At 37.8% G+C, this 26,292-nt stretch overlaps 1 protein-coding gene across 4 annotated transcripts in view; it reads right to left on the bottom strand.

The window, feature by feature from the left end:
* LOC128021105 (roundabout homolog 2) overlaps positions 1-26,292 on the bottom strand; it is a 62,903-nt gene that overhangs the window by 6,000 nt on the left and 30,611 nt on the right. For 2 of the 4 annotated variants that reach the window (XM_052608039.1, XM_052608040.1), the window contains exons 6-20: positions 24,328-24,455; positions 23,053-23,064; positions 15,555-15,679; positions 12,914-13,085; positions 10,899-11,104; positions 7,198-7,279; positions 6,659-6,827; positions 3,680-3,846; positions 2,512-2,633; positions 2,192-2,408; positions 1,883-2,007; positions 1,471-1,648; positions 997-1,224; positions 274-313; positions 29-168 (exon numbers count right to left, since the gene is read on the bottom strand). In XM_052608039.1, coding sequence (XP_052463999.1) covers positions 29-168; positions 274-313; positions 997-1,224; positions 1,471-1,648; positions 1,883-2,007; positions 2,192-2,408; positions 2,512-2,633; positions 3,680-3,846; positions 6,659-6,827; positions 7,198-7,279; positions 10,899-11,104; positions 12,914-13,085; positions 15,555-15,679; positions 23,053-23,064; positions 24,328-24,455 — 2,111 coding nt within the window. The remainder of the gene's footprint in view (positions 1-28; positions 169-273; positions 314-996; positions 1,225-1,470; positions 1,649-1,882; positions 2,008-2,191; positions 2,409-2,511; positions 2,634-3,679; positions 3,847-6,658; positions 6,828-7,197; positions 7,280-10,898; positions 11,105-12,913; positions 13,086-15,554; positions 15,680-23,052; positions 23,065-24,327; positions 24,456-26,292) is intronic. The other 2 variants (XM_052608041.1, XM_052608042.1) reach the window with 1 other exon arrangement.

The raw sequence follows: 26,292 nt of genomic DNA, 5'->3' as shown, positions 1-26,292 counted from the left end.
GGTGCTGTTCTATAAAAGCAAGTCTTACCATTATAGTATCTCTCTGGGGTATCATTTTTAGATGTACAGCAGTTCACTGAGTCTTTTCCGTTGTGTACGAGATTGGTAGTTGGCCATGAATCAGCCAGCCATGGGTAATTTCCCATGTTAGCACCCAGCATACCAGGCCTACATATCCAGAGATATCCAAAAATATTAATAACTATAGAAGGAAATAAATTCAATGTATTTACACTGTGAATTGAAGCTTAAGAACCTAAAAGTGCCATTTACCTTCCATTAAGTCCAGAACATTCTCCATGTGGAAAACCAACTGAAAGAGATGAACAAATATATATATACACATTACAACTGATCCTCAGGCAAACATAATAAAGCTAAATGTGAGTGTTGTTATTGTTATCTAAAATGATCTTCATTAACCAAAATAAAGATGAAAATCTAATATATGTGACCCTGGACCACAAAACCAGTCTTAAGTGTCAATTTTCAGAAATTAGTGAATAAATAAGATTTCCAATGATGTATGGTTCTAAAAATCTTAATACTGAGAAAATCACCTTTGAAAGTGTCCAAATAAAGGCATATTACTAATCAAAAATAAGGTTTTGATATATTTACGGTAGGACATATACAAACTATCCTCATGGAACATGATCTTTACTTATATATAATCCTAATGATTATATATACAATATTTAAAAAAAAAAGGAAATTAGAAATGCTGCCCCCTGAAATAAAATAAGCTTTGGTACTAAAATTACTAAAACTAAAATAAAAATACATTTCAGCTAAGAAAAATATTAGTAAAACAAAAAATGACAAAAATGACAAAAGCACATAAAATTACAAAAATGCAAACTAAAATGAAACTGAAAATATACAAATAAAAACAAATACAATACATGAAAAAATAAAACAATAAAAGCATATAAAATAATTTCTAAATCATCATTTAATGTCAAATGTAATTTGGTGTAATAAGTGCACACGTACCTGCAGGTGTGTATGCAAATGATGCTGTGTAATGGCTGAGCTCTTTTCTCTTCTTCCGTCTGCAATAAATCCACACACTGAATCCCATAAGGATTACCCAGCATGCCCCGCCAATGCCTGCGATGAAGGCAGGCTGCTTCACTACGTCTGAGATCTGCTCAGCCAGACTTACATTCTCGTCAGATTCGCTGCCTCCACCTGTGACTGTAGGCTGCTCTGCGGGCAATTCTGAAAACGAGAGAAAGAGAGAGAAAAAGAGAGCAAAGACAGATCAAAGTGTTACTCAGACAGATGTCTTAACAGGACTCAGCTTATTGGAAATAATTAAGCAATTTAGTCTCATAGCAGGACTTTAAAAAGCAATCAAAGAGAATTTAAACAATTTTTGGTACTTTTACTCCACAAGTCCATCACTCCACTCTTTAATTCTTTCAGTTTAATAGTCACTGCTGGGTTTTTTTAGCAAGCACTCACTGATAAGCACAGGTACAGGCTGGCTGTGTGTGCCCACTCCTGCACTGGTTACTGCCGCCACCTCCACCTGGTACAAAACACCGGGCAGAAGCCCCTTTAACAAAGTGGTCAGCACGTTCCCGTCCACAGTCTGATTGATGTGGTAGCGCGTCTGAGAGTCGTTACCTAGACACCAAATCTGAAAAGAGATAAGACTTAGGTCTGAACCTAAAAACTCCTGGTCATTGGACCTGTAAAATGTACATATGCAAAAAAAAAAAAAAAAAACACATTGACCTTCATTGTATTTTTGTCAATGTTTTACAATAGAAGTCAATGGGAACTAAAACTGTTTGGTTACCAACATTATTCAAAATAATGGGGCATAAGAAGTTTTGTTTCTGTTCTCTGAGTTTTACAATCTAATATATACCTTATACTCTTGGATGACTCCGTTTTGCATCTCAGTGGGGGGAGGCTGCCATGATACACTGATGCTTGAGCTGTTGCTGAGCTTGACTGTTGCCACGGTTACAGCACGAGGGGGGGCATTGGGAACTGGAAGAGAATTCAATTAAAATTACATTTTGAAAAGCGAGTAACCACATTAGCCCTCGCCATAATTTTATTTGCCTGAATGAAGCGATTCATCTTCATGTTATGAACAACAGAACAGAACCGAGTCAGGTTGGGCTGAATGAAGTGCATCAAATGGAAACTGAAAGAGCTGTAGATTTCTCACCCTCCTCTGGCGTGCGGAACATCAGCGGGCGGCTGTCCATGCCCTGGAACTCGTTAAAGTAGGGTCGTATTTTAATCTCGTACTCCGTGCCTTTGAGCAGGTTAGCGATGACAGCGCTACGCTCCGTCGCAGCTTTCACTTCCTGCTGGGACCAGGAGCCACCGGCAGGACGATAAAGCAAACGATAACCCTGAATGTACTGAGACTGACGATCGACCTGACAGATGGAAAGAGGGAGACCGAGACAGAGAGGTGAGATAAGGTGAGCCGGCAGGAGAATCGAGGTGCTGATTTGGAGCGCAGATATGAGCGGCACTCACATTCCAGCTGATCTTCACGCTGGATGCCGTCAACAACGCTGGTTCGTGAAGCTGCACAGCCATCTCTCCCAGCTCCCTCTGCACCTGTCGATGGTCCACACCTTGACCTGTAGGACTCACATCTGCAACAGAACACAAAATATTAACATCTTTAAACTATACAAATGTAGAATATATCATGAAAATGACCAAAACCACCAAATAATAAGTCATAGTATATAGATACACCGTATTTTCCGGACTATAAGTCACACTTTTTTTCATAGTTTGGCTGGTCCTGCGACTTATAGTCAGGTGCGACTTATCAAAATGAATTTGACATGAACCAAGAGAAATCATTACCGTCTCCAGCCGCGAGAGGGCGCTCTATGCTGCTCAGTTCTCCTGTAGCCTACACTGAGCAGCATAGAGCGCCCTCTCATGGCTGTAGACGGTAATGATTTCTCTTGGTTCTTGGTTCTAAATAAATGTGACTTATAGTCCAGTTCAACTTATATATGTTTTTTTCCTCATCATGACGTATTTTTGGACTGATGCGACTTATACTCAGGTGCGACTTATAGTCCGAAAAATACGAGATATATATATCGTATTTTTCGGACTATAAGTCGAAAATAAAATAAATCAAAATAAAATTCATTTTATATATATGTATATATATATATATATATATATATATATATATATATATATATATATATATATATATATAATGAATTTTATTTTGATTAATGATAATTAAGTAAATAGTTTTGACATTATTGATTTATGTATGGTGACTATTTATTGTGAAAAATGAATGCAATATGTTAAAACATTTCTTTAAAAACCTTTTTAAAAATGTATTTTAATTGTAACGTTTATATATCATAGTGTTTTGTTGTTTCGATTTCATTTTTGTTGATTCTAATTCAAATAAAAACATATAAAACAAAATATAGATCTTTTGCATTTGGTGTAAAATATATTTTATGTTTAAGCCCAATCCACACTGAATGCAATTGATTAATATGTAATATTTTAAAACGGGCACAATTTATTTGGCTTTCCACCTGTAATTTGATCGTATACTGTACTTACACAATATAATTTGTATTACACGTTCACACATTTTTTAAGATCTCTATTTCAAAAGGTCGTAATATTGATTGGTCCCCTGCGTACAGACCTTGTGTGCGAACAGGCTCTGAGATGGGGCTGGGGTCACTCAGGCCATAAGCATTGAGCGCTCGCACAATGAACAGGTAAATGGTATTCGGAGACAGTCCAGTGACCGTGTGCTTCTCCAATTTCACAAGATCTGCAACCGTCTGCCATGTACTTCCTGCTGATTGGCTGAAAAAAATAGATTTAAAGATTATATTGCTACATTAAATTATTCATGATATTTACATAAACATCAATTACATATGTGTTTATTTATGTCTTACAGTATCAAAACCAGCAGATTAATACAGCTGAATCTGAATAAAACATCAATACACCAATGTTTTGTCCTACGTTTGTCCTGAAGCTGTTGTATGGCATTAGAGAGAGGAGGGTTTAGCAGCAAAGTCAGTGTCATAGATGTTTATCTGCGCTCTTTTGATTGTCATTACACGTGTCTGTTTAATGACCCGGCTCTTCTGTGATGCTATTCTTGTACTCTTTGGCTTGACAGTGCATGGCGTGACTAGAAAAAAGATCTCAGTGGTGATAGATTTATTTATGGCACAGACTAGGCTAGTCATAATGCAGTCAAAGCACTGTATGTAATGGATTCTGAACTGAGAGTTTATTAAATATCAACCGAAAACATCGGCTGATTCTGTACTGGGATACATTTCAGCTTCAATTTAAGAACATACAGCTTTTTATTTACATCCAGGTCATGCCTAAACATACAAGAATCCCAGCTTAACTTAAAGAGAACCAGGAGAGCTACTTAGAAGTGGCGTACAGGTGGGCAAGACATCTGTCTGTGCCAGAAGGCTTTGAGATATTCCTCTTCACTTGTCTGTGGTTAACCATCACCCTTGTTTAGAGCAGCGGTCACGTGCGGCATGTTCAAGGTTTATTTCCCCCCCGTGGCAACTCCTGCCACAGACACAAAGCCAATAAAAGCCCGACCTGCACAATTAGGCCAAGCCATAAATGCTGGGAACCTCGTAAATATTCCTTCAGCGCCCCACCGATAGGAGCGATAAATCCAAGGTCACTTTGTTATCAGCTTAGATGGAAGAAAGGCTGAGGCATAGGCGATTCCTTTTTCTCCAGCTTGACCGTGTTTGCGCTTCTGCATGCACATAAAAGTGCGTACATTCTAAAATTGGGCTGAAACATAAACCTGTTTTTTTTTTCTGTATTGAGGTGTCATAATTTTAAACCCAAAAGCCTAAATCCTTCTCATCTGCAATCTCCGTTCTTTTCCATCCCTCATTTGTTCTCCACCACCCTCCTACCTCCCTTTCCAAGCGTTCCGTGTTCCACAGCACCTCAGGGTAGGAAATTTTACAGCAAACGCCTCTTTCAGTCCCACAGCACTCTATAAAGAATCAATTATAAAGATGTGGGGCCATGCTAACTGTTACCCAGGGGGGCAAGGGAGAGGACAGAGACACAGTGTGTGTATATGAAATACAGAAATAATGAAAATATGTCTCCACTGCTGAATAGCTGGTTTGCTGTCAGCCCTTCCTTCTAAGAACTGCAGGACCTTGGATCTGTAATTAGAGGTAGCCCCATTTCAGGCAGCTTACAAGTGTCTGTGTGGACTACATTTGAATTCATAAGCAAATCATACAGAGACCCTCAGCTTTCAGATCGAGCACACTTCTCAAGCTGACTTTGTATGAAGAAAAAAAAAAAAAACATCAAAACAGCTGGCTAATTTCTAATACCCAGGACATAGAAATATGATCCCCTTATGAGGGACCCTGTTTGAAAATGATAAAAGCCTTTTTTTACGAATGGCAAACCCATTTATATTGTGTGAGATTATACTAATTAAACAGTTGGCCTTTTGCTAATATAAAAGCAAATCGCTACGAAATAGTTTCCATGTTTTACTGACAAAATTTGAGGGCATGCATTTTTCTTGTTCATTGTATAAAAGAAAAAAAAAAGTTCCTATTAGAGCTGCCAAGAGAATAAAATAAGTACAATTAATCTCATTACTTCCACCAAGTCTTTAGAAAGTACAATTAAATTCAGAAAACATGTTTAAATTGACTGAATTAAACATTAAATTAACATACTGAATGTAAGTGAGCCTGCTAGATGCAAGATAGAAAAAATGGCCTTCATCAAATAACTGCAAACAAGTTAAACACACACACACACACACACACACACGCACACACGCACACACGCACACACACACACATATATATATATATATATATATATATATATATATATATATATACATAAAATATGAAATATTTATATTCAATTTTACTAAGAAAACTTCTTATTCTGACACCTTGTCCTTTATTGTGATTAACCAGGTTCACCAAGCACATTTATAAAAACTAAATTGAAATAAAACAGTTCAGAAATAGTGATGACCATGAACTCATAACTGCCCACTAACTTAGCCTGCCCTAAACTATGCCAATATGCAGAGGTCAGCCAATCAAAACCATTTACATAACAGGCAGTTGCAAGCCACTTAATAAGAGGGTGGAAAATGGTCACGTAAAGCTAGTTAACTAAACTGGCACAAACTTATATGTGTAAAATCATTCAATAATTCAGAAAACTATAAATAAGCCAGAGTTCTCCAGTCTGTGTCTGAAATTCAGTTGTAGAACACCAACAGAGTTTCTATTAATTTAGATCTCTCTGGCAGTAGGCTGCCGCCTGAGGGAAGTGATTCATGTAGCAGGCAGGATGTGGGATGTAAGTGCAGCATGTAGTTGCCCTCGCATGACTGTGAGGAGCAGTAGAGCGGGGGAAAGGGGTCAGGGACGGGGCAGCCACTCGGTGGTATTACCCTCTCTGTCACGGCTGAGCAGCGACGCTAAGACAGTGACGGGGAATTAATAAAAAAAAAAGAATAGACCCCTGTAGTAGCCTCTGGCAAGAAACAATATTATCTTGGGTAGGAAGGAAAACAAACAAGAGGGGACCAGAATGGAGATGCATAAAGTGTGCGCTAACTCACCTGAAAGCCTCAATGATGTAAGAGGTCACAGCCGCTCCGCCTTCATGTGCGTTTGGTTGCCAGGTCAGGGTCACACTGTTACGGGTCACATCAGTAACGACGGGCTTCTGGGGTGGCCCGGGCAGCTGGTAGGGCTCTGAAACCGGGGGTAGAGAGAGACCGCCACTCTCTGTAAAGATAAGATTAGGATATTAGCATGCCGTCTTCATATTGGTCCGAGTTATCACGAGTTACGGTTCTGTTTGCTGAATCTATCAGAAAACTGTTTGCTGTTTCCCTATTAGTCTAAATTTATAGGACATTATAACAGGAATCAATACTGAACAGGACATTTCTGATCTCAGGTCAGCACTTCTACATATGCTGACATCTGGCAAATGGACACGTACAGTATATCTGCCGAGCAAACTCGCAACAAAAGTGGCTTCCTCAGCTGATTGTAGCAGTTTAAAGAGGATATGATGCGGTTTGTCATAGATGAGGCCACATGAAGGTGATGATAGAGCACTTGAAAAAAACTGTGTGTGTGTTTTTTTTACCTTTTACTGTGAGTACACCACTCCAGCTCGTCTCTCCGCTCAAACTGGAGGCAACACAGGTGTAGGCCCCGGAGTCCGTTTCCTAGCAACAGCAGGTTCAGGGTCAGCGTTTGTACGGATATACTCGAGCACAATGCATTGCCTCACTCCACTTGGAGCATGGAAATCTTGACAAATGAGCACAAATTCCTCAAAATTGCCTATTATTTCGCAATAGTACAGGATCAACGGTAATTACTATTGAAGCTAGCGACAGGAAGAAAATAATGTGCTGCTGTGAAACCTAGCGAGCTGCATATGTTGGCATATTTCTACAGCATCACAGGCATATACCTAATGCAGAGACAAAATAATGACTTCTATTACAGGCGAACTATAAACTGTATCTTTCACAGAGAATGACGAATAAATGTTATCATTATCAACGCTGAAAATAGTTGTGTTTCTTAATTTTGTGGAAACCGAGACCGAGAACGTTCCAAAGACCTGGATTTATTTGAAATAGAAAACGTTATAAATGTCTTGGTTGCACTTTATTTTACAGTACGTGTACTTACATGTACTTAAAGTGTACTTACAGTGTATTTATGTAAGAAAGTTCTGGTAATACAAGGTAACTACAATGGGGTAGGGTTAGGTTTAGGGGTAGGTTCAGGGTTAGTACCTAGTTATTACATAGTTATTGTTATTACTATAATAAGTACATAGTATGTGCATGAGAAACAGGACTGTAAAATAAAGTGCTACCAATGTCTTTAAAGTGACTTTTTATCAACGTAATGCATCCAATGCTGAAAAGAAATGGTAGTGTATGCTAATAACATTAGACTAAAATCAATATGCAACTGCCTAACCCTTTAAACAATTGAAAAAAGCAAACCAGGCTGGACAGTTTAATCGGATGAATCCATCAGAGTTTGAGATTGTTTTCAATGTGGGAATTCAAGTAATTTTTTATCTTTCAGTTCGATTAAAGATATTTATGTGTATCATTTGCGCTAGCGCTAGCATGGGTGTATTGGACGTGCAGTAAGAAAAAGCAAATATAAAGACAAATTGGCGCACGGTGGGGAGGGCAAGGGGTATTACATTTTTACCAAAGGGCCGAGGGGAGAAGTCAGGCAGAAATTGCTTACGACAGTGAGAGATGTAGCAAAGCTCTTCTCTATCTATCTCTCCGTGACAGCGATCTAATAGTGCTGACAGCTCAGGGGCATCAATGACACGTCTGAGGATTTGACTCATCGGTGATGCACACATACATTCACACACCATGACCTCGAATTACTGTCGGCTTCCTTGTGATGTGTCTGTTTTGTCTTTAATCTAGTTTTTCATGTAGAGACTAGAATAATGCATGTTAGCATGAATTAAACAGCAGCTGTCGTAAACAGTAGATATTAGAGGAAAAGCCGGAAAACGTGTTGTCTGAAACTCAATCCACGTACTGAAGAGTAGCTTTATATCCTCAGGCAGTACAGGAGTGTGTTGAGAGCGTTATTTGGTCACTTATGAATCTCTCCTGGGAGGAGGAGGAGAGCAAACACAAGGTGTAGAAACTGTTTTCTCTGTGACCTTTTGCTCTTTTGAGTGGATAACCTCATTGGTTAGACCTCTGCTGTGCTGGCTAGTCATTGGTGGAAAACTGGAAGAGCTGAGAGAGGTAAGCAACTGGGGATCGACTGATTAATCATGGATGGCAGCTCTGGGCTCAGCGCTAAACACACTCAAAAATGAATGAGTGGAAAAAGAAATCAGGAGAGAAATACTTGAGTACTAGTTAGTAAGGATTGTGAAAGATTTATTCTTTTGAGTCAGAACTTTTAATGAGCTGGATGATTCAACATTAGTTGACTCAATTAACAATTTTGTGAAATGTGAACTGAATCAACTGAACAATTTGTCATGTATCAAGTATCACTATTTTCATGAACTCTTATAAAAGTGATACGCAATTGTTGCGATTGTTAACTAAAACCAGAAGTATATATGTATATATATATAATTAAATAGTTGGTTTAAAACAAAATCTAAATATTAGATAATAAACTTAAAAATAAAACCCAACCTTACCTGAAAGAAGAACTTAAGTTAAAGTACTAAAATGACTGAACTAAAACTGAAATAAAAATAAGTTAATATGAAAAAGAAATTAAGAAAAAAGAAAACTGACAAAAGCACGTAAAATTACTAAACCAAATTTAAAATAGAAATGGGAAAAAAAACTAAAGCAAATAAAAGTTTGTAAAATTGTAAATAGCATAAAAATAATAAACAAAAAACACTGGCTACTCAGGCAAAGCTATCACGACTTCATAAGACTTGAAATATAGTACACAACTCATATGATATGCTTTCATGGTTTTTCTTTTGTCATTTTGCAGCTTGAAAGCCCCATCCTCATTCACTTTTCACTATACAAAAAGTACTGGCCCAGGATATTCTTCAAAAATTCAGCCATACCATACAGCTTTGGAACAATGTACTGGAGAAAAAAATAATCACTGAATTTTGTGCTGAACTATTCCAAGCTATTACTTTTTCTCTGACTAAAACACACTCATTCTTTTTTTTCATTCTCCTGGCACAGATGAGAGCAGGCAGTTTCTGGTGATTTTCCCAGTATAATGGCACCCCTTCACAGCGCTCTCCCTTTCTCTCTCCTTCCCTCACACACTACCATCTGTGCAAACCCCAGTGTCCGTGCCCCCTTGTGCTCTCCCATCATGCCGGGGTAATCGTGAACTAAAGGGGGCCAACAGAAGCACCAAACCAGAGAAGACAGGGCCAACACCAGAGCCAAAGATGCCCATCTAAACAAAGCATGCAATGCTTAACAGGCCAAATAAACAAAACTCAACACAAAAGCCTAAATTCTAACTGATAAAGGAGGGTGCTACTTAAATGGGCACAATTTTTTGGCACTAGCTGTCCACAAAGCCACTGTACTGAATATCAAGGGTACATTTAAAGTTTTGCAAAAAATTGCAGAGGGTACAGGGTTGCTGAGAGGAGCACATAAACATTGCTAGACTCCCCACCTTATTCTATATCCCAGAATTTGTATTTAATTAAGGCACAAGTGACTGTCAATCATTCCAGGGCACGATCAATTAACACATCAGGCCTGTTCACATCGGTGGCACAACCTCAGGTAAAACCTGCAATCTCACACACCCCTGAGGCCTTGAGGAATGGATTTCATTAGGCTAGCATGCACTAACACTAACGACAGCACACGCTCTCATTACAATCATAATTACCAGTTTGATCACAGTGCACAACTCACTCATGAGCGGCTGGGTCACCCCAAAACCATCCACGGAGCAAGTATTAAAATCGATCTGCTAATTAAGCCTGCCTGTTTGCTGTAAACTCAATTGCGTGTTTTATCCCCAAGCCACTGATCCGATAGTAGTAATGACATTTTACAGCAATCATCTGTGTCTAAACGTCACATCGGCGTGTCTGAAAATGCACAGCAAGGGAAATTTGTTCATATGGATTATAGTATAATAGCATATGGTGTCTGTCAAGGAAGAGAGACAACATGCAAAGAAGAAGGGCTTGATAAAAAAAAACAAAAAACATATTACATATATTAATATCCATTAGGGATTAGCATTTTGGAAAATAAAAGCGATAGATTCTAAAAAACAAACCCTTATTAGCACACTTAAAAACTATCTTGACTGAAGTACCTGCAGGGATGTGATTTGTAAAGTGCCGTTTTCCATTAGGCTAATGCGCCCGTCGCTGCCCAGGATTCTCTGGCCGTCGCGCTCCCATTGGATGCTCGGAAGAGGGTTGCCCATCACATGGCACTGCAATTGGGCGGAGGTGCCTGGAACGAGCGTCTGGTTGGCCGGTCCTTGGCGGATGATGGGAGGGATCCGGTCGGATGGGGCTAAAGATGAAGAGAATGAGAGAGGCATGGGCCACAAGACCCAAATTCGCATGTAACACCACCATATCACCCACCTTGTTCAAATGATACACAAGAGATTGTTGGAAAAGACACACTACGAATTATGCTAATTGGGATTCTGAGACTAACATGATAATAAGATACAATATCATCGTGCAATATGACATATAATGACAAAAACAAATACATTAAGTACAAAAAACAAATCTAATTAATGCCCAGTGTTAAATTCATCTTTTTACTTAAGCATTCATTTTTTTTTTTTTTTGGATTTTAGATCAATGACACAGGCCTCCGGATATCATTTGATTGAGTTGCGGTGCAGCTATAAACTATTTTTGAAATTAATGTATAATGTTCACAAACATGAAAAAAATCTTACCAGCCTGAAGCCTGGTATGGTAGTGTAATAGCTTGAAATGGCTTTAAAAAATGTTTAAATACTTTTTTGAAAGGAAAACATGAAATCGTTTAAAGCTATTAAGAAACTACAATTTGTGTAAGATTATTTCCACAGTCTACATTAATTATCATATTTATGTAACCATGTGCATATACCTCTAATCACTTATGTTGTACAGTATGTTACAGCTTGGAATAAAAAAAAATAAAAAAATTTACTGCACTTTTCCACACAGGTGGTTGTAAATATTTTTCAGGTTGAAAGGTATGCGGCAATATAGCAATAATGCATTTCAATGAGGCACTCTAGAATAATTACAGTAGCTTGTGTTCTTCTACAATTTATTCTTCCATTTCCTGTACTTCAGCTGCATCTCCTTCTATAGACCAGTGTGATGGCTTAACACCGCCGTGTTTCCATGAATAATTTATTATTTGTTTGACTACAACTGAAAAACCTACTGTCTGTTGACCTAAGCGAGGAGAAATGTCCATATATAAATAATTGACAATTCGGTTACTTTAGCATTCTCATTTGAAAAAAAACCAAGCACCCGGGAAAGGCAGCATGCATCTCTGACATTTTCACTCCACTGCGGTAAGAAAAAGAAAAGACCATGAGGTCAGAAAGAAAACAAGGGCTGTATCTCTCAAACAAAACCATGTTGTGTTTCTACATGATGTGAAATTCATAGGCACGAGAACCACATCCTTGGAAGCAGTGACCCAGTGCTGCACTTGTCTTCTATAGGTCATTTTATTGTGTAACATGTAAGAAAATTACAGCAAATATCAGTCAGATGATGCCAACATGTCAGGGTCATCATCCTTAGAGGCTACAACAGGCACAGGGGTTTCTGGGAAATCATATCAGAGGTTGGATTTTTAGCAAACATACAGCAGACTGTGTTGATACTGGACTCTCTGTAAAGTTTTTTCAAGTACATTCACACACACGTGTTGTACACATAAAAAGTTTATTCTGTTACCAGGGAGCAGCATATGTTCCTGGGGTTATTAGCATAGCTCGATTGTGCCCTGTCCTTTCTGATCACGTCTCCAGGGCTTCCTGCTGTTCTCCCATTTGCAGAATGCAGAAATTTTAATCTGGGGCAGCTTTGAAGATTTGTAATTTATTTTGGTTTAGAGCAAAAAGGCTATGGCGAGCAAAGCGGCGATTTGTTCAAACACAAACAAAAAATCTGTGTTATAAGGCCTCACACAAGCAATTCAATTACATGTACAGTTCTGGACCTTTAATGTAGTTAGAGTGATATTAAAATATCAATACACGCCAACCGCCGGTGTTTGATGTAGCTGGTGGGGGTATATGAAAGGGCAACTGTGTGCATGTGTGTCCAAAGCTAGTTTCAAGTATTTACTCACTGCTTTCCACCTCCAGCAGGGCTTTGGTCAAGATGCTGCCCGCCACACTGATGGCCTGACAGATGTAGTACCCAGAATCCTCGCTGTGCACATCTGTAATGGTCAGCTCTCCGCTTAACGACACGGAAAAACGACCGGACTGTGAAGGCGGCTGACTGGGAAACAGCAGGACCTAAAACGAAAACAACAACAAAAAGACTAAACATGATAAATCACATTTAAAGCTGATGATCTTTAGCTATGCAGAAATAGATCAACTTACAAAAGACAAATATAAAACTTTTTCATTGCATTCTTTATTTTCTAAAAAATAACCACAGTCCCACCTAAATCGGATCGGATAAGTCATTTGAAGAGATAAAACAGCAGCACACGTCAGTTAAACTCTATATTAATACATCAACTATAAACAGGCTAGGATTTGATTATTTTAATTAATACATTTAATTATATTCTTACATTTTGTAAAATTATTATTTTCTTTTAATAAATACAGTTTAAAATACTTTACATTATACTTTATATTATATATTATATTTTTTATTTTTTTTTATTAGAAATAATATATTAGCATTATTTGATATTAATAGCAAGTCAATATAAAATTTGGTTAAAATGTATTAAAATGATCATTTATATGCTGTTATCTTATAAAAATAATAACTCATTGCAATTTTTTTTTACCATATGGAATATGATAACCAATATGTATACACTTTCATAATATAAGCATTTTACTGCTGTTGTTTTATTAAATCAAATAATTCACTCCAGCCTGTGAGCAAACATGATTTTACCACACCCTAAACAACAATAAAATCATATTAACATGCAGCCTCTTGTGGTTTTTCTTTACTGTTCGTGACTGATACAAATTACAAATAAATTAAAAAAGATATGGGATAATGTAATTTGTGACTCATCACAATCACTTAGATTGAAGAGCTTGGATGAAATGCCTGATTTGCATTTCCATTAATAGAAAATCACTAAGCATTCAGTGTGATACTCGGGTATAAATTTAGTTGACTGCTGAGATTCATGTCCACAAACGGGCCAAACAATAGCTGCAATATCTCAGCTGGTGTTTTAGAGAGGGGGGGTCAGGACGAATGCCAGACACACAAAAGACAAGGCCGAAGGATTTTAAGGAGTCTTCCTCCTTTAGCACGATGCTGCAACACTGACAGCTGCCCTATTGTTCCTATTTGGCAGTGTGTGTGTGTCTCGGTTTCATTTTTGGGGATAATCCAGTGGTCCCCTCACCCCGGCCCTCTGGCTCTGACTGGACTCACCCTCATCCTCAATACTGTTCTATATCCACTGACCTCACAGATCGGCCACACATGCACCCACAGGAAAAAACAAAACAAAGAATAGACGAGAGATTAACCGGAGAAGAGTTCATGGCCTGGTGTACAGCAGACATTTGATCACCTCTGGCCTATGACACACTCTGCTCAAAAAAAAAAAAGGAAGGATGGAGGGAGGGATATGGGAACTGGCTTCCTTCCTTATATCACAGGCTTATTTCTTCATTCTTCTGCTGTGCTTTATTAATTGGGACATGAGTGTGTTATCTAGGTGGGCCCAGGGACATGTTCTATCCTCCTCTGACCCAATAAGGAGACACGGATGTGAACAAGCTCCTGCAGAAACCCCAGAGTTCCTTCTAACCCGGTGAATGGCCTGTCACCAGTCTCGAAACTGGCTGCAAGGCATCCTCTCTCTATTTCTTTCCCTTTGTTTGACCCTGAAACACTTTGAAAAAAAACAACTGTGTAGTGCTTCTTGCTTCTTATAATGTTACACAAATAAAAATAAATACATTTTTTGAGATTCACCAACATACAGGTTACATACTGTTAACACACACAAAACTGATTCAAGTTCAGTTTTGCAGGAGAAAGATGCTGTCAGCGGTCAAACACATTGTATGTACTGTCACTTGAAATGATATGTTTGCTGTCATGTCAGCCAGCATATGATTACAAGTGACAACACTCATGAGTCAAAGACAGACAGCCAGACATTTGTTTTCAGAGCAAAAGTGCTTCTTGAGAAACTCATCCTCCAGGTGAGATCAGATGAATAATGAAAAATAAATCCATCAGATTGCCAGCCTATATGGGTACTAGACTTGCCTTCCCATGCACAATCTTTGAAGTGTCACTCATAGATCCACAGTGTGCTGACATCTTGCATAATAATGAATTTCGAGTGACCTCAAAAAGAATTTGGACAGTCTGGTCACACATTTTTTCCTCTATACCCCCTTTCCTCAAATCTTACCCTGGAGGTCCAATGCACTGCAGAGTTTAGCTCCAACCCTGATTAATGTCACCTGTCTGCCATTTTTGAATGATCCCAAAGACATTGATTGGCACTGATTAGCATGCTCAGGTGTGTTTGATTAGGGTTAGCGCTAAACTCTGCAGGAAAGTGGATCTCGAGGTCCAGATTTGAGGATCCCTGCTCTATACCATCCACTATATATATAATTAATTTTTTTTTTTTTTACTAATATCCTTGGTCAATACCCTAGAGTTCAACCCTTTCTCAATTCAGCAGATACCTTGACGTGTTTTGACACTGACTGTAAGGGTTCCCCGGCGTGCATCTATGTACTGTTGTCTCTTACCTGACTGCCTTCTTTCTGCCAGAACACAGCAGGAGGGGGATTTCCCTTCGTTCCACAAAGAAACGTGACAGTACGGCCTTGGGCAGAGATCTGATCCCGCGGACGCACCACGATCTGAGGAGGAACTGAAGAGGAGAAAAGAAACTTGTGAAGCTGCAGATCCACACACAACAAATCAAGACCCTATGGAGTCTATATGCGCTTCTGGAATGTTCTGCTATCTATATACCTCCTCCAAGGTGAGACCATCTTACAGTTACAGAGTCTGGCAGCTTTGTTTAGTTTAAACTTGAGTCTCCCAAGGAGTAGAACTGTGTGTGTGTGTTAGTTCTGCTGGCGGCATGCAGTAAAGCTGTCATAGCTGATATTGTACATAGTGTCACATCCTGGTACCAGTTCTGCACAAGAAGATAAGGTTAGTGTAGAGTGTCTTTACTATGCAAACAGCACTCTGAGGTATGAAGTCTGTTTAAACTTAAGTCAAAGGTCATACATTAATAACCCTCACTATATTTAGCGGAAAATATGTAAAAAAACCAACACTGACACCTTTACCCATAAACAGAATTTTACTTTGAAAAGCATGCCCAAAAATAATCCACATCGCATTTTAGGACTGCTTCGACACAAAGCAGGGCTTTTGAAATCTCAAGTAGGGCTATGACCAAATACATATAATTACTGAAGGTAGAGGTTCCAGTGCTGGTCTTTCTGAGCAAAGAGAGATGGATATAAAGAGCTTAATTATTATTAAAGTCTTTTCTTCTCTGTGCCTGCAGAGAGGCTTTAAAGCACATGATAGCACATCGGATACAGTGATGAAGAGCCCTTATGTTGTGGGGGGATATGCGGGTGAATCGAGAGCAAATATACATTAATATATTAGCAATCTGGCCTCTTTCGCCTAATGTACATTTTCTGTCCATTATTGAGGGTCTGGATATAAATGAGGACCTCTCAACTCCTAAGAGCATCATTGGGTGGCCAATGGGTTTGTCTCATTTATCTCTCTGCTGATCCATTCCTCCATCTCGTTTACTTTCTCTTTCTCAGTCTCTTTGATGAGACCGTGTTGGCTTTCTTTCTGCTGCAGCTGGTTGGTTCTTGCCCTTAGTGTGAGTTTGATCAATGGTTGTTCATGATGGATGCTAATCTGCTGGTCTTATCTTCCCTGGAGCCATCTATCTACCCAGCAACATCACAAGGCCTTGAACAGTTTCAACCAAGACCCAACACATATTGTGTGTGCGTGTGTGATGAATTATATCACTTAAATCCTGTTAAAATTTGTTTAAAATGAAGCAATTTTTTAAAATGTTGCCCAAGACCTGTGTTCAGTTTCGTTCTGAATAACTGTTTTCATGCACAAGAAATGTCCCTGAATGAGGTCAGATGAACCCAAAAGAGTTACGACTAACTAGTCAATTGGTTGTACTCAAAGAATTTTCCCACTTATCTTTTTTTTTTTTTTTTTTGGTGTAGGTGAATGGATGGATGTTCAGTGTATTCCATTTTCTGTCATTTCAATTCAGCTTTCTATGAGGTTTGCCCATTTCAATTCAAATTCTCACTCAACAATTGAAAGGAAGCCAATTCTTCCAATTTTAACTGTGCCCAAGCCTGATACTTTAGTAATATTAGTTCCCCTATTAGTAAATGAAGCTGCATGATAGATGGGGTTTGGAATTTGTAGCAGCGATGGTGGAATATAAACTAAAGTGATGATCGGCCTTCAGTTGTCGGAGCACGGCTGGGCTGATGGGTATTGATTATTTCCGTGCTATTGCCCTTTATCAGGCGCCTGTGAATGTGCAATGCTGTCACCTTTAACCTTCACCGGCTAATTGATTTCGCATCCTCCTTCCCAATCCTGTGCAATTTGTTTTCTGGTGTTTCACACACGATTAGAGTGACGCGTCAGCTCTGACAACATGCATTTATACTCAGGAAGTTCTTTCTCCTTTAGCTCACCTTAAATTTCCCACTAATTCATCAAGCCGAAGGGCTGATAGCATTTGTACCTTCCCTACTAATGCGCCTAACAAACTGAACTCTGTTTGTCTCACATTCTACTTCTTGTCTCACATTTTACTTCAGTCACTCTTTTATTTCACCCCACCACTGACTTAGTCTCTCCCTTTTCTATTTATTTTTGTCTTTTTCATCACAAAAGTCTAATACAATCCAAAAGATGCAATCTGCATCAATGCAGCTGTCTCAGATCAATTTTCTGATTGGCTCCCTGCCTGCCTGCTGGCTTTTTCTCATAGAGTCGTTGAGCGTAGGCTGCACCACAGCTTGGAGGCGACATGCATGTTGAAACAGAACAAGGCCCAATAGGGAGCTTGGCCACAGGGGTCATTGAGGTTGCTGTCAAGAGGTCAAGCAGGATCCATATTACTGACACTGGAGGTCAAATCTGAAACACATCCATTGTCACTTTAATTTAGAACACTAGTCTAGAGAGACCTCAAAGCAAACTGGAGAGGTAATGATACCAATTTCCCATTCCCTTTGCATTACGGACTATAATTCTAACCTGGAGCTTATGCAAGGACTGAAATATTGACTTAATGATATGTAATACTATGAATCTTATGATTCCTCTCTCTCTAGATATAAAAAAATGAATATATATGTGGAAAATGAGATGTTACTGAAACACGCTGTCTCAAGAGATTTCACTCTAAAAATATGTAGCAACAAAAAGTGAAAGCAACTAACAGAATGTGCCTTAGGCTGTGATAAATAATTACCAGTTAAAAGAATGTTACAGAAACAGCATGGCGTTTGGAGAGAATGGAGGTGTCATATGCATGCTAATGTGGTATGACAGGGAGAAGATTTAGGGAAAGGATTTAAAAAATACATAATGCCTCTACCAGCACCAAACAGGCCATGATTTTCAAAGACAAAGCAAGTGGATGAGGATGCCAGCTCTTTGAAATATGGGCCAAATAAATTCATATAATAAAATAATAATATTGCAAATGAATATATACGTGTGTGTGTGTGTGTGTGAGACACATCCAAAATAAAAGTTTGTGTTTACATAATACATGTGTGTGTACTGTGCATATTTATACATATATATAAATACACACATATATATATGTATGTATATATATATATATATATATATATATATATATATATATATATATATATATATATATATATATATATCGATGAAATTCATACTTTAAGGGCACAATAAATTAATCAAAAGTGTAATAATATTAATAATAAATGTTAACAATGTTAACAAAAATAATACTTCTAACAATCTTAACAAAATAATATCAATTTGGTTGTTAATATTATTGCCAGGGAAAATTCATAAAGTCACCTGTAACTTCCTAGTTTAACTCTAATCCAAGTATCTTCCTCAAAATGTCACAGATTATACAAACAATATCATAAAAAAATCTTTACTACTACTACTGCTACTATAATAATATATTTTCCATTTTAATTTATTATAAAATCATTATCATAGATAAACATTCATTTATCTTCTAAAGTTAGCTATGGAGAAAAAAACACATAACTGCTCAGCCATAAAATCAACTACAACTATTACAAATTATAGATAGAATACCATCTGTTAAGATATCTATAAGTCTTTCTGGACATCTCTTCCTGGAAGTATCACAGATGGTGTATTTGACAGAATAGCAGTAGACAGAGCTGTGAAGGTGCCACACTGGCTGGCTGGGTAGAGACAGGTCAGAAGTGTCAGCCACTCACACAGGCTAAACAAAAGTGCTGAAGCTAAAAATTATTCATGGAACTTCATTTTCTCCCAAGTCATACCACGTGCAAGGATCCAACCCCCTCACACTCCCTTTGGGAGAGTTAGTGGTTAGTGAATACACAGCCACAAACTCGTATGCAGATTCATCGCCAAAAAAATGTGTCTTCAAACACTGCGTCTATCCCCAGAGAGACTCGCCATGACAGGCAGTTGTCAGTGTCGAACAGTCATGCAGACAGAAAGTGTGGAAGGGCCATGCTTCAGTGCTCAGCACTGCAATTAAAACCCCCTACATGCAATTAATACAATCTTTAGAGTGTAACCGATTAAACGCTTTACAGCATTGCAGGTTATCTACACCAATACAGGGCACATGTTTACAATGCCTAGCTGAGCAGCCGTTTCTGTCTGGCAATACCTGCCAAATTCATAAACTGTATATTTACTGCATAATTAAAAACACTAACGTCATCTGCTTAAATGTGGTTACTCAGAGAGCTTGTGCTGTTTTAAATACTCCCCCTTGAGGATCCAGTAACATGCATGGGTTAAAATCAGTCCTGTCAGAGTTTGGAATAGAACCCACTTTTTTTGGACAGCTTAAAATGAGCACAGTTGAAGAAGCGTTTCAGTGCATCGGGATTAATCTGGCGTAAATCGCTGCTACATGGGTTTATTTCATATTTATTGTCTCAGCTCTTAGACATGCAAATAAAGAGGGCAGTTGAGGAAACATGCCATGGATTATTTCACGACGCTGTGCAAATGATGAAACTAATCCATCATCTTTAGTGGAAAGAAGACAGAATCTCTTCTGGTTTCTCCCTCACACAAAGTCTGACTAATCTAACCCGGTGTGTATTAAACGCATGGCTTTTCCACTGAATACAGAATGTTCTGACACACTTATCTGGCTTAGAAGCCTAGAAAAGTTCATTTTATAACTGTTGCAAAACCCAAAATCTAGCTTTTCACTGTCTACATCGGCATCTACTTTTAAGAATGTGTGAAAAACACAAGTTGATTTCAATAGACTTACAATAGCATGTTGCTACCAACTTGACGCTCTAATAGGCATACAGAAATCACATTGAAACAAATATTAACTATTTTATTTTCAATTAGATTCAATTATTGTATTGATATTATCCAGTACTGGATAAAATAGACTTTGAAATACTAATAGCAATGCTTTCTGGAATTGCCTTGTACACTACCGTTCAGAAGAAATTAATACTTAAAAAAAAATAATAATTAATACTTTTTTTAAAACAAGGACATGTTCAATTGATAAAAAGTGAAAGACTTTTACATTGATGCAAAAAAAAAATGCTGTTCTATTATATTTATTAATGAATCCACAAAACTTTTAAACAGAATTTCTCAATATGTTCAACGTTGATAATAATAAGAATTGTATTATTTGAGCACCAGATCAGCATATTCGAATGATTTCTGAAGGATCATGTGACACTGAAGTATGGAGTAACAGCTGCTGAAAATCCAGCATTTCCTAACAAATGAATAAATTACATTTTAATATACACTGTAATAAAATAGGAAACAGAAACGCCAACTTAAATTCTAATAATTCTAAGATTGGAATTATAATAATAGCATTAAATTCTAAACTACTATTCTTGCTGTATTTTTGATCAAATAAATGCAGCCTTGGTAGGCATGAAAGACATGAAGTATGGACAAAACAAGATTGCCTAAAAAGCTGCTTCTTATTGATGAAATTAAACTTAGAGCAAATTGAGATGTTGGCATAAATCTCCAGCATTTTGGATTTTTTTATGAATTCATCAGTCACACTTTATTTTAGGATCCAGTTCTCTATTAACTAACTATTAACTATGACTTTTGTCTCAATAAAATCCTAATCACTGCTTATTAACATTTAGTACTGTATTTGTTAAGTTTAGGTAGGATTTGGGATGTAGAATATAGTCATGCAAAATATGTTCTTTATATTTACTAATAAAACAGCCAATATGCTAGTAATATGCATGCGAATAAGCAACTAGTTAATAGTGAGAATTGGCCCCTATACTAAACTGATTCCCAATCATTGAATTCTTTACAGATATTCCAAAAACTGGAAATATTTACATATATATATATATATATATTTTTTTTTATAAGGACTTGCCTTGAGCTATTCATAACAAACCTCTGAGCAATAAATTATTCCTTTAGGTACATTTACATTACATTTACATTTAGTCATTTAGCAGACGCTTTTATCCAAAGCGACAAATGAGGACAATAGAAGCAATCAAAAACAACAAAAGATCAGTGATATATAAGTGCTATAACAAGTCTCTGTTAGCTTAAACGTAGAATAAGAATAGTGAGTGCTAAAGTTAGAGGGCCAAATAAAGATGGAAGAGATGGGTTTTAAGGTACTGTTTTTAACAGCTTTGACATGGATTTCTTTGCTTAAAAACGTTGTGTATAGGTGGGCAGCTCACTAGGTTTTGTATGATATTTTATGTCAGGCTTAAAAAAAAAAAAAAAAAACACTTCCATTTAGTAATTCATCCAAGACACAACTAACAAAAGAAAAAAGAAAAGCACCAAAGACCCAAGCCGGGCTGTATGACAACTTCCACCCTGCAGGGAATGGTTTCCTTTTACCCGCTTGCTTGCCTTTCTTTCATTCTGTCTGTCTGTCTGGCTAACACTGAAGTGCCCTGTCAGCATCAGTTGTTCCCCCTTGTGAAAAAGCAGTGTTTTTCCTTGACAGAAATAACATATCTGTACTCCTCATTGTGCCTTGAGTTAAATACAGGTCTTGCAAGAAAAACAAAGCAAGGGGCATACAATTCAATTTCTAAAAAAGCCCAAAGTGAGAGTGTTCATTTTATGCCATTTATGAACACTTTTAAGGGTAAAACGATTGTGGGCTTCGTGACTCCGCAGGGCTTCAAAGCCAAACGCAAGAGGTTTCTTCTGACAATATGGAGTTGTTCTAGCTAACTGACTGGCCCACACAGCACAAAACCATTGTGGAAAAAATCAGTTCCAGATCCCTCAGATCTTCTAGATCTTACATCCACTAATGCATTATGGGTACTACAGTGGTAATGTTCAAAGCTTCGGAGCAGAGGACCTTTTATTCAGTGTCTCTGTAATCTGATCATGCTTTTCTCACTGTCTGGAGTGAAAGGACTGAGGTCACTCCTGCACTGCGCTAGATAATGACCTTTTGTAACTCTCCTCAGTAAAGAACATCCACAGCAGTCAAAAGACTGCATTTTCGATGCCATTTTTAACAGAAAACCAGTATCACTGCTCAAAGTTAATGAGCTGCACTAGAATAGAAACTCATTACTTTTGTATGTAGAGGGATATTTCAACCAAAACAGAATTCCGTAATTATTCCAAACCTGTATAAAGTTCTTAATTCTGCAAACTACAACAGATTTAATTTTTTCCATACAATGAATGTCAATACGTTTCAGTGTTGTTTTGGACCACACTGATTTACATTGAATGGACAGAAACAGTTTCTTCAAAATGCCTTCTTTTGTGATTTTCAGAAGAAGGACACAACATGACACGAGGGTGAATAAATAAAAATTGTCGTATTTTTGAATCATCCTTTTATGCGGAAGACTTTGGCACAAATGTATGGCCAGCACAGGGTCTTAACCCTGTCACAAGCAATTACAACCTCCAAAACCTGACGCACAACCACACACATGCAGAGAAATGAAATGGAATGGTACTTACGAGATGGGCCCACTATAATGGAGGTGAGGGTGGAGAGAGAGAGAGACAAAAAAATGGACAAAAATGAGATGAGTGAACTGGAAAGTTGGATTTTGATTTGTATTTAGAACATGAAAGAAAAAAAATAGTCTTGAGTGATTAATGAAACACAAGTAGGATGAAACAACAACAACGGGAGGCAGCGACAGGAAAAGGAGATGAGGAGGAAGTGATGAGAGAAACTCTAAATTATGTTTTGTCCATGTCATGTTGGAATTACCATAATTACCAGATGACTCTGAGCTGTTGACATCCTTGGGACTCACAAAAATATTTGTTTCTATGACAACACTAAAAAAAAGATGCATGTGCACTTTGTGGCTGATGGACTTTGTTTAAAAACACTTCCAGATATAGAGACAATACTTACTATAAATACTTTAATATGTTAATATAATATTTATTTATTTCATATTTTACTAGCTATTTTATTACATTTGTTTGTTCAACGTCTTGATCAAAGCACACTCTAAACAACGATTATAATAAAAATATAGATTCTTTTAAGTATTTTCAACTCAATTATACAGCCATTTTGGTTGTTTCTACGTGATATTAAAATAAACAAAAAGTGAAGAAGTCGAGTCTTTTTAAACCAAAATAACAACTAGTAATTTTGACAAAAGTTTTGACAAAAACGTGCAGTTTCGCAGTTGGAAAACTCAAAACTACGCTAATTCCAGCATGATATGAACAAGAATGAACTCGTGTTATAGATTCCTTCTGTCTGACAGTGAAGCCTACAATGTTTCTACAAAGCTGTACTAATATTTCAGTTTCACTCCCACGTTGAAACATCTTCCATCAGCTGTCAGGTGAAATCATTCACAGCAAGTGTGTTGCTATAAACATCTATTAAGTGTGTGGAATGTTCTTAATGCGTGCATGTTCCCAAGCCCACAGTCATGTTTTATGAAGCAAAATGTGCTTCTAACCAGATGGAATTATGTTAATTGCATCTGGCAGCTTTAAATAAATGGCTGTTGCCATAGCACTTCACTCCTGTAATCAGCAAAATGCAAGGCCAGCATGTGTGTGTGGGTTCTGGCTAATACAATTCAGACTCGGTTCAGTGTGTGTGAGAAAAATGCTAAAGTCAGAGAGAAGAATATAATAGAATTATTGTTGAATCTGTCAAATGTGCTGCTGTGTGGACGTGTATGTGCATGTGTGTGTTTCAGAGAGAGTTACTGAGCTAAGCAGCATTTGTGCATCTGCACAGTTGTTGTAGCTCACCGTGGACCTGAAGTGTTCCGGATGCTTCGGCTTTGCCCACGCTGTTCTCCGATAAACAGGTGTACGAGCCCTCATCTTCAGCTTTTACCTGAGTAAGACGTAGGCTGTTGTCGGCACGGATCTCAAACCTGCCAGGAAACACACACACACAACAATGTTATGGTCTAGTTTTTGCCTATAAACAGTCCCACTATTCTTTGCCAGCTGTATCAGCAAAGTTTTGCTATATTGGATTATAACTTCAGTGCTGCTGCTAACAGTGTGTAATGAGTTTTTTACTTTTATATACATATATTTAACTTTCATTTACATTATTTGCCAACATAATTAATATAAATATTAAATAAAAATATATTAAAGGGTTAGTTCACCCAAAAATGAAAATTATGTCATTGATAACTCTCATAACTCTCATGACCCTCATTTCGTTCCAAACCTGTGAGATCTCCGTTCATCTTCGGAACACAGTTTAAGATATTTTAGATTTAGTCCGAGAGCTCTCAGTCCCTCCATTGAAGCTGTGGGTACGGTATACTGTCTGTCCATGTCCAGAAAGGTAAGAAAAACATCCTCAAAGTAGTCCATGTGACATCATGTGTTCACCAAATCGAACTGAATCGTTTTAAACGGTTCGCATCTCCAATAAGCATTAATCCACAAATGACTTAAGCTGTTAACTTTTTAACGTGACTGACACTCCATCTGAGTTCAAACAAACCAATATCCCGAAGTAATTCATGTACTCAAACAGTACACTGACTGAACTGCTGTGAAGAGAGAACTTAAGATGAACACCGAGTCGAGCCAGATAACGAACAACAGACTGACTCGTTCTCGAATCAAGAACTGTTTGCATCGGTTTTTGGATCACCAGTAGTGATGGGAAGTTCGGTTCTTTTCTGCGAAGAGGTTCTTTCGGACAGTTAGATTCAACAAACCGGTTGAAAAAAACCCTTCATTCAAGTCTTCGGTTTACCCGCGCTCTGTGTCAGTCTTCTTCACGCTCAATCACACATGCGCAGTATCATCAGCTCCCCAGTTCTCGAATCGATTACGTCCGACAGAAACGGTTCTCGGTTCAGTGTACTGGTGATCCAAAAACCGATGCAACCGGTTCTTTCGTTCGTTATCTGGCTTGGCTCGGTGTTCATCTTCAGTTCTCTTTAAAGGGACAATAAGTAACTTTTTAGGTATTTTATTATCTAAAATCAATATTTTTATTCATAAATATGCCCTCAATGGTGTACAAATACCTATGCCAATGTTTAAACTAATCCTTGTAAATGAAGAATTTATTATCTTTATATACATGGGACGGGTAGGTTGACGGAGGCTTCCATGTAGTTCCGCCATCTTGCAAAACTATAATAGCAGAGAGGGACAAAAAGTACTAAGCCAACGCGTTTCCACAGCGTGTTTTCGGTCAGAGCCAGAAACGCAGGTGCAGAGCAGTGAGAGGCGCTTGAAACTGCACCGGCAAGTTTAAAAGTCTGGATTGCATTCTTATTATGGACCATACATATGCCGCGCCACAGGAGAAGAAAACATCGTCGCCAAAACAGTCAAAAATAGATCGTAAAAGGAAACGTGACCGTAGATTACAGAAAACAAGAGTTAATGTCGGGGAAGCTTTTTCTAGGTGGAAAGAGCTAATGCTGGATAAAGATTTCAAAAGAGACGCTGAAGTGGCCAGTTTTCTTCTCGACAGGTAAGTCAGTGTTACAGTCTATATTATAATATTTTTTTAATATCTAACAATGCATATAATTCAGAAAATATAACGAATAAATTAGACATAACTACTAATTACAATATTTCATGTTTTCCACAGTCAGTAATTCATACTGTAACATTCGTTTGTTAGTTGTCATGTTGCAGTTTGTTTGAAATAACACACCTGTTCACCTGAAGGAAAACTCGACGAAGTGCTATTAGAAGACATCCCGTCAAAGCTTTTTGGTACAT

This window comes from Carassius gibelio, chromosome A10 (genome assembly GCF_023724105.1).
Source record: "Carassius gibelio isolate Cgi1373 ecotype wild population from Czech Republic chromosome A10, carGib1.2-hapl.c, whole genome shotgun sequence".
Lineage (NCBI taxonomy): Eukaryota > Metazoa > Chordata > Actinopteri > Cypriniformes > Cyprinidae > Carassius > Carassius gibelio.
This window is presented reverse-complemented; position numbering and strand designations above follow the sequence as displayed.